The sequence below is a fragment of the Lepisosteus platostomus genome, chromosome 5, assembly GCF_059453375.1.
Source record: "Lepisosteus platostomus isolate fLepPlt1 chromosome 5, fLepPlt1.hap1, whole genome shotgun sequence".
Lineage (NCBI taxonomy): Eukaryota > Metazoa > Chordata > Actinopteri > Semionotiformes > Lepisosteidae > Lepisosteus > Lepisosteus platostomus.
In genome coordinates this window covers 68,041,167-68,056,409 of record NC_142615.1, presented here as the reverse complement: position 1 = coordinate 68,056,409, position 15,243 = coordinate 68,041,167, and the positions used below count along the sequence as shown (strand labels likewise).

Sequence of the window (15,243 nt, the reverse complement as noted above, 5' to 3'; positions counted from 1 at the left end):
CGAGTTCTGAAACGTGAAGAACACCGGGGGGGAGAAGGCCAGAGCCTCACCAGGACACTTGGAAAGAGCAGTTCAAGGGTCAAGAAGAGAACCAGCCAAGAGCAGCACCTGAAATACCCAGGACAGGAAGAGGATGTGGCCAGTCATGTCAGAGGTCAAGGAGAATTGGGATAGTGGAGAGAGAAGCAGAAAGCAGAGTCACAGAGTCTGTAGAGGGAGTCCAGCTGACTTCATGCTCAAAAAGGATTTGCCTGCGTGACAGACTGCTAGCTCTTTAACACCGCGTTACTGTTGTTCTTCCAGTCCGAGTGCTTTTACTGCAGTTATGGCCCGAATTTCCACCCCACATTCGAGGTGTTCCTGGCCCACGGTGCGATGAGACTGGACCTGGTGTTGCTGAAATGCGCCACAAAGGATGGAGAAAAGAGGGTGTGGAGCCGCATTGTGCAGCTGCCAGGTAACAGATCTACTGAGAACATGGTGGGTTAGAGGTCAGTATGGCCTGCTAGTGAGTGTGACAATCATGCCAGGCAATAGCTGACTTGAGATGCATCTTGTGTGTCCTGTGGGTGCTGTGCTGGTCAGGGTGAACATGGCTCTGTCTCTTTCTCTCTCTGCAGTCCCTGCTGTTGAGACCAGGACCCCAAATACTTCTGCCCCTCAGAGTGAGTCCCTCTGTCCTCTTTGAGTATCTAGAGCTGGTTCCTCAGCCCTTGTGTAGGAGCAGCCAGTAGAAGGGTGTCTGTGTTTGTTTCAGGAATCACCAGCAGCGAAGGGTGGGAAGGAGCCTTGAATGAAGTGATCGAGGAGCTGGAAGCAGACGAGTACAAGAAGCTGAAGAACATTCTGCACCAGGAGGGGATGCCCCGGGGTGTACTGGGAGACAGCGAGAAGCAGGACCTGGCCCACAGGATCGTCTCCCACTTCGGAACGGAGGTGTCTGTTCATGTCATTCAGGAAGCCATGGCCAGAATTCCTCGGAACGACGCAGCGATACAGGAATTACTGAAGCCCTTTGTGGAGCAGCTGAGATAGAGAAGGAGCATAAGGACACCCTGTAGGACTACAGTGTTTCACCATGAGGGAGTCACTCCTGAGGGACACACAGTCGTCCTCTCTCGGCTCACAGCAACGCCCCTGAGCCACACAGAGAGCGTGAGGAAGCTGAAGTGGAAATCTAATAAGTAAATTGATTCTTAAAAATGTAGAGAGCTTTGAAAAAAATATATTGGTGCTTTTAGATAATATATTTCAAGGATGTAACTGCTGTGCTACAGTACGTGCAGAATTTTAGAAAACAGTTCGTCAACAAAGTACACTGTTTAGGTTAGTTTAGAAGACAATGTACCAAAACAATATATGCTGTCTGGGTCATTAGAATTAGCTGAAAGTAACTGATAAGCTTTGAATAACAAATCTAGTTTTTCTTCTCTCGCTCTATGATGTAATCTGTTTTCTCTTAGAGAAAGGGGAAGTTTTAGAAGGGACCAAGTGCTGAACTTTTTTACAGCGCAACGTCTTATAAAAACCCTGTACTGCTTGTAACAAATTGAGTCTCTGGTTGCACTTTGCAGGGCTCCCAATATTGCAATATTGAAATAAAGACCTTACTCAGGTGAGAACTCTCTCTTGTGGCTTCCTTGATAGTTATATTTCCATGACAAAGGTCACACAGGCTCCTCTGAGCCTGCACTGATCCAGCCCATGAACACAGCAGAGCTGCCACTCTGTAGCCTGATGCCCTCAGAGCTCGGAGCTCAGCAAGGCTGGGAGACTGTAAGGAAACCAGGACGCTGCTGCTGTGTGTGGAGGTTGTGGACCAGCAGGTGGCGCTGTTCCCTCTGGAGCTCTGTGACACTGTGCTGTTGGAGGTGCTGCACTTCAGATGAAACTTCTGTAGCACCAAGGCGTATCATAAACATTTACCAATAATCTCTGCCCTTGAGTGAACAACAGTCCAGCTCTGCTGAGTCCAGCCCCTGGGAGTGTGTCCAAGGTGGGTTTCTCTGATGAGCATCAGGTCCTGACCCATAACACAAACCAGGGGGTCCATTTTGACATCTCCCATGACAGGAAATACTCATGTGGACCCAAGCTGGTGGGGTGACGGGTCTCCTCTGGAGTTGAGCTATAGCTGGGGGTAACCGATCAAACATCTGAAAGACGAACAGCCAATGAGAAGCCTGAAGAGCTACACCTGATGATGTCGCAGCCAATCAGCAGATGTGATCACTGGATTTGAAAAGGTACCGAACCTCCGCAGGATGGAGGAGGAGATCCAGACACGAGAGGAGAAGATCAGAGCGCTGGAGGAGAGGCTGAGGGAGGAGAGGGATGAGGGGAGGAGGAGAGAGCTGGAGGAGGAGCTGAGGAGAGAGAGAGGGGAGAGAGAGGCTGCAGAGAGAGATGGAGGGAGTGAGAGAGGAGCAGGAGAGGGAGAGGAGAGAGAGGAGACACACAGGAGGGAGATGGAGGAGCTCAGGCAGCACTATGAGGAAAAGGCCAGAGAGGAGGCAGAGAGACACGGAGAGACTCTCCAGCAGGTCAGTGTGTCGACAACACAGTTCACTCCAGCAGGACAGGAGCACAGTTCACTGCAGGAGGGAGATCGAGGAGCTGAGAGAGGCAGTAGAGTGACACAAAGGGACAGTAGAGAGACTCAATTCAGTTGTAGACAGATACAGTAAAGTAGTTTGGTATTTCAGTCCCCCGAAGCAGAAGAGACATACAAGAGATACAGGAGTGTGAATGAGAAGCTGAAGCAGCACAAGAGAGAAAGGCCACAGAAGATGATTGAGAGAAGGTGTTGCTCACTTAAAACATTCTCTAATCATATGAATGTATATCTTACGGATGTATTTAACCTAAATGAAATGAATTATGTTTAAAGAGAACAATAACAGCAGCTTTGCTCCATCCCAGCTTGTATCCAATCACAGCAGCCTCCCATCTGAAGCCCCTCCTTCTTCCCTCATCCCACTTCCTGTTCCTGTGGAGACTCCAACATGGTGGAGATGGTATCTTATCTCAATACTTCTCTTGAAGAAGGCTCCTTTTGCCAGCATTATTGTGTAATGACATGTGATTGTTGAGTTGCCAAGTGCCTTGAACGTTTACAGATGAAGGTTTTTCTATTAACTTTAGTCAACTGAATTCCAGCTTTATCATCCTCTGTTGGGAGATGAACATTACCAAGAAAAGGGACAGTACAATAGTGTTACTTTATGTGCTGCATTGAACTGTTGAGATTTAATGTATATATACAGTAATTGGAAGAAACTATTGAGATGTTTCACTGTGTATCAAACAGTATTTGTGTATAAAGATCTTTCTCCTGTTTTTATACCTTATCAGTTTAATGGACCAATATTCTTAAGAGACTCATCAGAGAGGCTGGACTCCAGTGTCAGGGGCAGTGAGACTCTACACTGGGCACTATCAGACCAGCTCAGGGCTGTTAACCCCAGCAGTCTGTAAAGCCTGATAGAGACTCATCAGAGAAGCTGGACTCCAGAGTCAGGGGCAGTGAGACTCTACACTGGGCACTATCAGGTGATACAGACCAGCTCAGTGCTGTTAACCCCTGTTCTTCTGTCCTTGTGCTTATCTGACCAGTCCAGACTGGGCTCATAATCATTATACACACTACACACAGGTTATACATTATTTTTGGATATATTTCTATTCAAACAATCTTGTATTTCTACCCAACTGTGGACATTTTACTGGAGTGATTACAGTGAACTACCAGGCTCATATAACTGCTGTGGGACTGGAGTACCATATAAGGTAATGTAACGCTTACGGCCGCCAGCCACTGTGTAAGAGCCGGCTTAACAGAGCAGGTGACGTCTCCGCCCTTCCCTGTGATAGCAGGACCACAGCCACTGGGCTGGGGAGAGATCTCTCTTCGGCTCAACAAGCTGGGTCCCTGGTGAGTGATGCCGGAGTCCTGGGTTTGAGCCCCCCACGGTGTGGGGCCGACCTGATGTGCCAAGGGCGCCTGCCTGAACCCCATAGCGTTACGGTATTAATAAATATTTATATATAAACTACAGGCTCAAAGAAGCTTTGAGAAGCTGGAAGTGACATGAGAAAACAGTTCACAATAATGAAGTTCACTCACATTTAATACAGTCTCGATTTCATAAAAGAACAAGTAATAGGTTTGTTCCAGGCTGAAAGAAGAAAGAAAGAAAACACGTTTCGGCCTTCTTCACACCTGAAACCTGTTAGTTGTTTTATCTTGTATACAGTGTATATATATATATTGTATTTATTGTTGTCATTCAGTAAAGTGCTTTGAGAACCCACCTTTAAAGGTGCTATATAAAATAAAATAAAGTAGATTATTATAATAATAAAACTCACAGAAACACGACCCGGCCCTTTCATGTCAGCTCTTGCACACCCGTGTGCTTCTGCACCGACAGCTGTCTCCTGTCCTCAGCTCGACCCGCAGACCCACACGAACTGGACCTGTCGAACCTGCTGTCGGGCTGAAGCGGAATGAATCCGGATCGTCAGCGGCCCCGTGGTCATGGAAACCGGACCGACCGAACTGCCCGCGACTGCCCTCCCCTGCTGGTCTAATAATAATAATAATAATAATAATAATAATAATAATAATAATAATAATGATGACGACGCCGGCCGTCTCTCTCACCCGTGTCCACCGGTCCGGGGGAGTTGGAGTCTCTGAGAGACGGTCTTTCACTCCGAGTCTCTCCGGGAGCGGGCCCGTCTGTGTCCACCCTCCTGTCGACAGCAGGCCGCTCTTTCCCCTCAGGAGAGGAGGAGCTGGAAGAGGAAGATGATGCAGGTTCACGGCTTGGAGTTGGTTTTATTTTTATTTTATTTGTTTTTTAATGGCGCGCTCGTTAAGAATCGAACAGCCGGCGCGCGCCGGTCCGCCGAAGCAGCGAGATCATTCAAATGTATTATTATTATTATTATTATTATTATTATTATTATTATTATTATTATTATTATTATTATAACATTTGGATCTGGAAGTCACACTCTTCACACTGTATCTCTCCGCTTCTCACCTCAGCGTCAGACTCAGTGTTTCCTCTTAGTTTTCATCACACGCTCTTCGGCGCTTATCAAGTACATCTCTATATGTGCTTCAGTGATTCATGACTCGGTGATTTACCAGCACGTACAGGACAATTTGGGAAGATGCTTCCCAGTAAGAATGTTCTCTGCTGTAGGTCTTAATGGGACAGTTTCTAAAACTCCTCAGGACCGGAGGACACGGGTGAGAGAGACGTATAGCATTATTATTATTATTATTATTATTATTTATTATTATTATTACACGTACAGAAGCACTCTATCTAGAAGCACTATCTCTCTGTCCTGTGTCCTAACAAACCCCACTAATCCCCCGTGTGGGAAAGAGGACCCGCTCGTCCCTCCTGTCCTGTCTCGGTGTCGCCGTCACTGGGACTGGAGCAGCCGGAGAGGAGACGCACTTCCAGAACTTTCCTTCCCGCTCGGCTCTTCCCCTCCTGAGGAAAGAGCATCTTCCCACACAAACAGCCCGTTTCTCTCGGAGACGCCCGCAGCACAGGGGGCCTTTTCCCAGGACACCAGGACTCCCCTCGTCTGCGGAAACACCCGGGAAGAGCCTCCCAGCCCACAGGAGGGGAGTCCCAGTCCTTCCCGGGATTTCCAGGACAGGAGCGGCTCCTCAGCTGGGAATAAAACCGCCCCGAGAGGAGCTCGAGCGCTCGGGCTCGGAGCGTCGCTTAGCAACCGGCGCCGCAGCGGCATCCGGAGGACGAGCCGGAAGCGGGTTTTGGCGCCAGTTCTGCTCCTTGATGATCGGCTCAGGAGAATAAAGTCGATATAAAAACATAAAAGTCCATTTCTCTCTCTCCTCTGTGGAAGCCGTGTCCGCCAGGGAGTGAAAAGAAAAAAAAATGGCCGCGGTTTCTCGCCGTTTTGGCTTTAGATCTCGAAATTATGACTTTTCTGACTCGGAATTGCGAGATATAAAGTCCCAATGACCCGAAACAAAGTCGTGATTCTGAGATTGTAAGTCGCCGTTGCGAGATATAAAGTCCCAATGACCAGAAATAAAGTCGTGATTCTGAGATTGTAAATCGCCGTTGCGGGATATAAAGTCCCAATGACCAGAAATAAAGTCGTGATTCTGAGATTGTAAGTCACCGTTACGAGTTATAAAGTCCCAATGACCAGAAATAAAGTCGTGATTCTGAGATTGTAAGTCATGTGTGTGTATATTCTGTGGTTGATAAAGAATAAAGCCTGGTTCGTTTATCGCGTCTCCACTGGTCCTTTGTCCTGAGAAGAACCTGTAAATGCTACAATATATTCTGTTACACACACACATATACAATGTCAGAATTATATCCAAAAATAATTTATAACATTTATATATATATACACAAAGAATACCAAAATACAAACATGATCAAAATAAAACGTTAATTTAAAATGAGTTTTTCTTCACATGGGACACTAAGGGCAGGTTTTCAGTGAGTCGGATCTCTTACGAGGAGGAGATCAGTGTTTCAGTGGAGAGTCCTCACTCTGTGTCCAGGAAGTATCCGGTCTTCCTCTCCTGCTGGGAAAGACTGTGTGGATCAGTGACTGACCTGCGGCAGTGTCTCTGTGTCTCTCTGTCACTCCGATAACACTGCCTGAGCTCCTCCTCTCCCTCTCCTGCTCCTGTCTCAGTGTCTTCAGCTCTCTCTCAGCTCCTCGATCTCCTGTCTGTTCCTCTCTCCTGTCTGTGGGCTGTGTGTGTCTGCTCATTGTGTCTGCGGGCTGTGTGTCTGTGGGCTGTGTGTGTTCTCGTGTGTCTGTGTGGGCCGTGTGCGCTCTCGTGTGTCTGCGGGCTGCGTGTGCTCTTGTTTGTCTGTGGGCTGTGTGCGCTCTTGTGTGTCTACGGGCTATGTGCGCTCTCGTGTGTCTGCGGGCTGTGTGTCCTCTGGTGTGTCTGCGGGCTGTGTGTGCTCTTGTTTGTCTGTGGGCTGTGTGCGCTCTTGTGTGTCTGCGGGCTGTGTGTGCTCTCGTGTGTCTGCGGGCTGTGGGTGCCCTTGTGTGTCTGCGGGCTGTGTGCGCTCTCATGTGTCTGCAGGGTGTGTACGCTCTCGTGTGTCTGCGGGCTGTGTGTGCTCTTGTGTGTGAGTCTGTGCTGCTCTGGGTTCTCCTCCCAGTAAAGCTCCTATCTGAGCTCCTACTGCAGCTCCTATCACTGTTCCTGCTGCTGCTCCTGATGGGCCCCTATTGCTGCCCCCAGTCCGGCTCCCAGCGGCACCAGTCTCAGCTCAGAGGGGCGGGGCTGGAGTCCGGGTTCGACTGCAGGGTCTCCTTCACTCACTGCAACAGGAGGAGAGACAGGAAGGGAGGTCACAAGTGACACATTTACTACTCACTACCAAACAAGCTGGAGATCAACGATGATGAATCTCATTTCTTTATCCAGCTGATTTCTGAAAGATATACAATTTCAACAGTACAGAAGAGCTGTCTGTACAAGACACCCACCACTCTGGGTAAAACAGACCTTCATGTGCTCAGTCCTTAAACGTACAAATGTACAACTCAGGAACACCACCAAACGTGTTAGGATATAAACTTGACCTATTCCTCATTCTTGGTAGAAGTTGTGTTTCTCCTCCGTATAGACAGGGGCTTCTGTAACAGCTCACAGTGGGACTCTGCAGTCCATTGGTGGGACTGAAACACAGTAAAGTTTGACACCAACACCTGCTGCAGCAAAACCTCTAACGAAAGAACATCATGTCTGTAAAATCACAGAACTTCAACACTGTTCTCCTGGTACAGCATCCTCACACCTGCTGTCCTCCAACATGACTGGACCAGCTGTCCTCCTGGTCTAACAGGACCGGACCTGAACCTCTGGACCAGCTGTCCTTCTGGTCTAAGAAGACTGGACCTGAACCACAGCTATAAGTAAAATTAGTCATTTTTGATTTGTACAAAATTAAAATAAATGTGATATTTATTTTGATGTGTATTATTGAAATGTGATTTTCAGATCAAAGGGTTAAATTTGAGCAAAAGCACAGAACTGCAGCATCTGTCTGTGGAAATGATTTTCTAGACACGATTAGTCATGTAACAACAGTGTCGTCTGTTGTGTTCAACCCCCAGTGTCAGGTGAGCAGAGTTAATCGTGCAAATGGCTGACAGGCGACTCTAGTTGCTCAGGTGTTTATGTTGTACTAACTGTGAAAACGAGAGCTGTCAGACTGCAGCCTTGGTTCCAGTCTTGAGTGTTTGGGTCTGGCTGTTGAGATCATATCAGGGGTCTGGGGGCGTCGAGGAGTCGCAGACTGAAAGTCGTGTAAGAGACGTGTGACCAAGTAACTCTGATTCACTTCACTGCTGCTGACCTGAAACTGGGGGGACTGAACACAGAAAGTCTTGTCTGACAAAGTTTAACTGTGGAAATGCCGGCCGTCTGTGCTAGAGACTCATATTTAATATGCAATCATATTCTGTTCTTTTGTGTCAAAAACAAATTCCAACAGTACTCGGCAAAAAGCACATATCGCCCCTCATGGTCCCAATACTAAACCGATTCACTCCTGAGTCAGGAGAAAGATCTGGAGCCTTGTGAGCAGATCTGTCTCTCTGGAAGTTGCCCCATAGAATTTACCCCACCCTGACTGGGCATCCACCACTGCTGGGGTACTTACTCTGACCCGGCTTCAGGCTCTGAGGCTGGGAGGACTCCTGCAGCTCCTTCACTCTCCTCTGCAGCTCCCCTTCCCACCTCTCCTGGATCTCCGCCTCCTTTCTCTGCAGCCTCCTGTCGTACTCCTCTCTCAGCCCTTCCTCCCACTGCCTCCTCAGCTCCTCCGTCCTGCTCCTCTCCTCCTGCGCCTCTCGCTGCTGCTCCCTGTATCTCTCCTCCAGCTCCTGCTCTCTCTGACGGTGCTCCCTCTCCAACTGCTGCCTCAGCTCCTCCGCCCTCCTCCTCTGCTCATCCTCCAGTTCCTGCCTCAGCTCTGCCTCCCTCTGCTGCTGCCTCAGTTTCAGCTCCTCCGTCTGCCTTTGCAGCTCCTGCCTGCCCTGCTCTCTCATCCTCTCCTCGTGGAGTCTGAGCTCTGCTAGTCTGCTCTGCTCCTCCTGTGCGTATCTCTGCTCCAGCTCCTCCACTCTCCTGAGCTCCTCAGCCTTCCTCAGCTCCAGCTCCTGCTCCCTCTGCCTGCGATCCTCCTCCAGCTGCTTCTTCAGCTCCTCCTCTCTCTTCCTCTGCTCCTCCTCCTGCTCCTTCCTCTTCTCCTCCATCTCCCTCTGCTGCTGCTGCTCCAGCTCCTGAACTCTCCCCTGCAATCTCTCTTCATACAGCTGCTTGATCTCATCCACCTTCCTCCACAGCTCTGCTTCACACCTCTGCTGGGCCTCCCCGCGGTCTTGGCCTCTGTGCTGCTGCCTCAGCTCCTCTATCTTCCTCTCCTGCTCTTCTTCAAGCTCCCTCTTCACGGCCTCCATCCTCTCCCTCAGTCTCTCTGCACACTGGGTCCTGGTCTCCTCCGCCTTCCTCAGCTGCTCCTCAGTGAGTTTCAGGATGGTCTCCTGCACCCTCCTGTGCTGCTCCTGGTATGTGAGCTCCATCTGCTCAGCTCTGCTGTGCTGCTCCTCCTCGTACCTGCGCAGGAGCTCCTGGTGATGCGTCCTGTAGCGGAGCTTGATCTCCTCCGTCTTCTCACAATGCTCCTGCTCCAGCCTCTGCCTCTGCTCCTGGTACTGCAGCTGCAGCTCCTGCTCCTTCCTGCGCAGTGTCTCCTCCTGCTCTCTCCTGAGAGCCTCCAGCTGCCTGCGCTGCTCCTCTCCCTGCCTGCGTCTCAGCTCCTCCGTCTTCTGACGCAGTTCTGCCTCGTACTCCTCTCTCAGCTCCTGCACTTTCTTCAGAAACTCCTGCTTCTCCTTCATGCCCTCCTCCTCCTCCTCTCTGTATCTGTTCTCTCTTTCTCTCAGCCTCTCCTCTGCATCCTGGTCCACAAAGAAGCCCAGACTGTTTCCTGCCACCATGTCCTCGATCTTCTCCAGCAGCTGTGTGACCTGAGTGCGGTCGCCCGTGTCCATATTGTTGAGAACATGATACCTGTTCCCACAGCTCTCTAAGAGCTGCTGCAGGTCTCTCCCCTGTGTGTCAATGTACTGTTCCACTGTCTCCTGTCCCAGACTGTCCCCGTGGGTGAAGAGGACGACAGTGTGATTCAGGACAGCCTCCCCAAACACCTCGGTCACGGTCAGCAGGGCTCCCTTCTCCTCGTCCGTGAAGCGTCTGGCCCGCAGCACCAGCAGGAAAGCGTGGGGTCCTGGGGAGGACAGCAGCAGGCACCTCCGGACCTCCAGACACACGTCCCTCTGGCGCCCCCTGCTGTCCAGGAGGTCTGGCGTGTCGATGACGGAGAGCTGCCTCCCAGCAGCCTCCCCCCTGCGTCTCTCGCAGGTCTGGGTGACCGCGGACAGGCTGGGCCGGGAGGGGAACTGTGTGCTGCCCAGGAGGGTGTTTCCTGCTGCGCTCTTCCCAGCACCAGTCCTGCCCAGCAGCACCAGTCTCAGCTCAGAGGGGCGGGGCTGGAGTCTGGGTTCGACTTCACTCACTGCAACAGGAGGAGAGACAGGAGCATCAGGGAGGTGACACATGAGAGGAGACCAACCTCTCCACAGATAAGAAGGGTTCAGTTTGCTCAAGAGACAAAATTTAAAAGTCATTATGAAGGAATCTTACAGAATGAACATCTGGGAATTAACCTTGAGTATCAACTAACTACATAGTTTTACCTGATGTTTATGATTTTTCCTTGTGTCAGATATTGTTTCCCAAAGTGACTCAAGTTTCATCTGAAAAGTCTGTGTTTATATACTGGCCTCAAGCAACACCAGTCATGCTGCAGTACTGTACTCTTACAGGGGCAGAGTGTAGAAGGATGTTAATTGAAGAAGGAGAGATAATCTCTTCACCCCAGTGAAGAACAGCACTCTAGGAGAGTGTGCAGTCCAGTGCAATCATCCTGCTGGTATTTCACTCTGAAACTGACCACACCCACAGTCCAGAGTCAGAGTCCACTGTGTCTTTATCAGAGGATGACAAGAGAGAAACAGGCTTAATGCTTCTCAGCACCTGTCAGTGGAATAAACTCCACCTTATGTTCCTGGTACCACATCCCCACTGCAGTGATTCAGTGTCTGTCGGTCACCTTCATTTAAAAACTGCATTTTGTGTTTACTTGTGTTATCTTTGTCTAATATTTCAATTTGTTTGATGATCTGAAACATTTCAGTGTGACAAACATGCAAAAAAATAAGAAATCAGGCAGGGGGCAAACACTTTTTCACACCACTGTACATAAACAGCTCTTGTCTGGAGTTCTAATGATCTGCTGATGGGCTCTTTCACCCACTCCTGTCCTGCAGGACTTCAGACCTGCCTTTGACACTAACAGATCAACTAAGGAGCCCATTTTTTGAGAGAAGCTGTGGTGCCTCATGGGCATCAGCCTGTCCCTCCCCTGTCAGAGAGAAAGATCACAGATTATTTACATTATAAAGTTCTCATCACAGATATCTTCACCACTCATCCCATTTAAAATTCACAATAAAAACTTTTCTATATCTTTTCTATTGTCCCTGCCCTGTGAGAGAGGAAAAACACAGATTATTGAGATTAATTTTCTGTGGTATACAAAAATGTTCTGTTAATGTTAGGTAATCAGACTGTATTCTTACAACATTCTTATTCTGTATTCTTACAATTTATATAATATATATATATTTTTATTTTAACTGTTCTCTCAATAGTACATGTTTATTTTTCATCAGGATTTTGTTTCTTAGAATAATTTAACCTCACTGAAAGGTCAGATTTCTCTCATCTGATAAACAGACATTTTTCCAATGTCTTCCTTGCTCATCTTTACCAAGGGCGCCAATACTTCTGGAGGGCCCTGTAGAGTCCCACTAACACTCTGAGTGTCCAGTGGCAGTTCAGACACATATGGGACTCCTGTGTTCAGTATGAACCTTTATACCACCTTATTTTAAAATAAATGTAAAAAACTGTAAAATCATTCAGTCCATCCTGATTCTTCAGTAGTGAGTCTAAAAGGTCACATTTCATAAAGAAATGTTTGGGACTCAGCCACCTGGCTGGGAAATCTCTGTGTTGTATAGTTTCAAACCGCTTAGAAACTATCTACTGTGATCCACACTGAAGAGAACTAGCATGATGTTAGTTTAAAAACAGTGAAACTGACAAGCTGGAGGAACTGAGTCTCTTTAGTCTGAAGGGAGTGTCCCACACTGACAGGGTGAAGATAGTGAACCATAAATATATACAAAATATTCAACATCCTTAGTGACAGTCAGTCATCATTAAAGACCAGTTAGGTATTGACACCTCAGAGTTCCTCAGAATTAACACTGAGGCTCAAAGCAACACTAAGACTTAAAATCAGGAGTGGGAGGCTCTACTGTACACAGAGGCGGGTGGGAGAGGGGAACAAGCTGCCTGTTGTTGAAGATGATACCCTGGCTTCTCTCCAGACACAGCTGGATGAGCTCCTCCAGTCAGGACATAGGGCTCTACTGTACACAGAGAGGGGTTGAGGGAGGAAACAAGCTGCCCAGTCAAGACAGGAGAAACAGCTGCATGAGACCCTGGAATCATTACTAATTATGGGACAAATAAATTCCTCTGTTGTTCATCTGTACTGATTCCTCTCTGGTATTTTCAACTGTACAATAAACATGGCCTCTGAGCAACAAACAGGAAAATTTCATATCTGAGTGTGTCTGAGCATCATGAATACTAACATTGTGAATCCAATACCATCAGCACACAGTCAGGTTTTACATCAATCATTCTACCTTAAATAAACACCTTATTAAAATATTTAGTACAGTCCAAACAGCTTGAGTTTACACTACCGATCTCTGATCCCCAACAAGAGAAAGTGAAAGTAAACCAGTTCCTGTCTCTCTCCTAGTTCAGACCCCGTGTGTCTGACAGACAGAACACACTCTCAGCAGACAGGAAGACACTTCTCCAGCTGCTGCTGTGCTCTGTGACAGACAAGAGACCCTCAGTGACTCCCTTACCGACACTCTGACAGGCAGAACAAGAGAAAACTCACCAGGGCTGAGCGCTGAGCTCCTACACGCTGTCATCTCTCTCTCTGTCTCTTCCTGCTGATCTGAAGGGCAGGACTTTGTCCTCTCAGTGACCCTTGATAAAAGATTTACTGGGTTGTTAATGATTAACTCACCAGGGCAGAATGAAGTCTTGGACGCAGCCTGATATGAACGTTTCTGGTATATCTGATCACTTAAGAATTTAAAATTATTTTTCATAAGCAAACTCTCTTGTTGGGGTTCTGGAAAGTTGATCTAAAAGGATCTCCAAAGCACTTTACAGTCAGGGACCCCACTTCATCCCACCTGCAAACAATTGAGAAGAGGGAATTTGGGGAGTACAGACCGAACCCCAACTAAGCAACACCCCTGACCAGCAGTCGGGACACTGGGGTCCACACCCCTACTCTCACACACAGTGTCCTGATCTGTACTGACCAGCAGTCGGGACACTGGGGTCACACCCCTACTCTCACACACAGTGTCCTGATCTGTACCGACCAGCAGTCGGGACACTGGGGTCCACACCCCTACTCTCACACACAGTGTCCTGATCTGTACTGACCAGCAGTCGGGACACTGGGGTCCACACCCCTACTCTCACACACAGTGTCCTGATCTGTACTGACCAGCAGTCGGGACACTGGGGTCACACCCCTACTCTCACACACAGTGTCCTGATCTGTACTGACCAGCAGACAGGACAGGAGGGACGAGCGGGTCCTCTTTCCCACACAGGGGATAAGTGGGGTTTGTTAGGACACAGGACAGAGAGAGAGAAAAGGACACCAGTGGAAGGGAGGTGTGAGGAACAGTTCTTTCCGGACCCTACGCGACACAATCCGGGATTGAGTGAGGAAACACTGGGGAGAAAGGCAGGCAGGAAGCGGGGATGAATGAAGACGTGTCCTTGAAGGGCTGGCGGCCGAGGCACACGACCCAGAACAGAGTCCAACGCGTAATCCCGGAAAAGCAAAAGGTCCAAAGCCCAGGAACGTGGAAAACCTGCTTCCCGGGACACCTCATCATCAGGAAACCAACAGATTGTTCACACTTTCTTCACCCGCAAGAAAGCAATTTAACATCCCGGCCGGTGTCTCCAGATATGGATTAGTCAGGCGCTATACCACTTGATTCTGAAAAGGTTTGAGCTCCTGGCTGTGGCTCATCCTAATATAATCCAAAACATCTTGTACGACAGAAAAGTCATCAACATCCTTCAATTGACCGGTCAAGCTGGATGTCTTTGTCTTGTATAAAAAGGTGAGTACATGAAGAAGTACAGTCTGCAGAATCAGAGGCCAGTTGACTCAGGAAAATACTGTTCACTGATTGTGGAGGAGTTTCTCTGTTTGACTTTGTGCCAGAACTAAAGACATTTTCCTTTCATTTTTATCAACAAGATCCTGGTTGAATTAAATTTTCTCCTTCAGTTGCTGTCCGATTTTATTGGTAAATTGATCCACAGTTTTGGAAACGAAATCCCTCAGGACACGTCTCCTTCATTTTCCTCTTTACCATCTATCAAGCTCCGATTATAAACAGAGCACCTGCGATCCCAGAATTCCTCAGTCCTCTGAGCCAGAGAAGGTTCTGTTTGCCAGCTGAAGGCACAGAGTCGAGATGAGGCCACACAGAGACTCCAGAGACAGCAGAGTGGAGCTGGTTGGCTTTGTTACAGTACTGTCTGTCACATCGGGACTGTTCTCAGAGAAACCAAAGATTACAAGGCTCTGTTAGAACTCACTCAAAGGGTGTGTGGAGTTATTTAGTTAGGATTGGTGGAGTATTGACAGACACGATTGCTCAGTGTTACTACATGTGACTGAGTCTTAACGCTCTCTTTGGACCAATCAGAGAGTGTCCTTGTCACGTCATCGTGTTGGTCAGCTGTCTGGAGTCTCGGAGAGAGATTCAGACACAGTGATCCTTTCCTTAAGCCTGCTGTAGGATCTCAAAGAGATCCAGGGATCCAGTCTCTGTCTGGGATTTTTCCCCATCAGTCAGACACACAAAACCACAGGTAATAAAGAACTGGACTGCTGTTCAAGGCAGCCCCAATACAGAGAGAACAGGAAAGAAAGCACACCCCAA

The 15,243-nt window shown here is 48.4% G+C and overlaps 4 protein-coding genes and 1 pseudogene across 13 annotated transcripts in view; 2 read left to right on the top strand and 3 right to left on the bottom strand.

The window, feature by feature from the left end:
* The window catches only part of LOC148671873 (uncharacterized), a 641,462-nt gene extending 638,119 nt beyond the window's left edge, over positions 1–3,343 (top strand). For all 8 annotated transcript variants that reach the window (XM_088632700.1, XM_088632701.1, XM_088632699.1 and 5 more), the window contains 3 exons: positions 304–457; positions 621–665; positions 758–3,343. In XM_088632700.1, the coding sequence (XP_088488826.1) occupies positions 304–457; positions 621–665; positions 758–1,035 (477 nt within the window). In that variant the 3' untranslated portion in view covers positions 1,036–3,343. The remainder of the gene's footprint in view (positions 1–303; positions 458–620; positions 666–757) is intronic.
* LOC148671859 (GTPase IMAP family member 8-like) overlaps positions 1–15,243 on the bottom strand; it is a 372,703-nt gene that overhangs the window by 139,136 nt on the left and 218,324 nt on the right. The gene's annotated exons all lie outside the window — the stretch shown is intronic.
* The window catches only part of LOC148671865 (uncharacterized), a 297,768-nt gene that overhangs the window by 178,280 nt on the left and 104,245 nt on the right, over positions 1–15,243 (top strand). The window lies entirely within an intron of this gene.
* Positions 1–15,243, bottom strand: part of LOC148671872 (uncharacterized) — a 183,987-nt pseudogene that overhangs the window by 161,698 nt on the left and 7,046 nt on the right. The window lies entirely within an intron of this gene.
* The window catches only part of LOC148671858 (uncharacterized), a 239,517-nt gene continuing 230,652 nt past the window's right edge, over positions 6,379–15,243 (bottom strand). Inside the window, exons 4-5 of the mRNA XM_088632735.1 lie at positions 8,703–10,619; positions 6,379–7,356 (exon numbers count right to left, since the gene is read on the bottom strand). Of these exons, the coding sequence (XP_088488861.1) occupies positions 7,229–7,356; positions 8,703–10,619 (2,045 nt within the window). The 3' untranslated portion in view covers positions 6,379–7,228. The remainder of the gene's footprint in view (positions 7,357–8,702; positions 10,620–15,243) is intronic.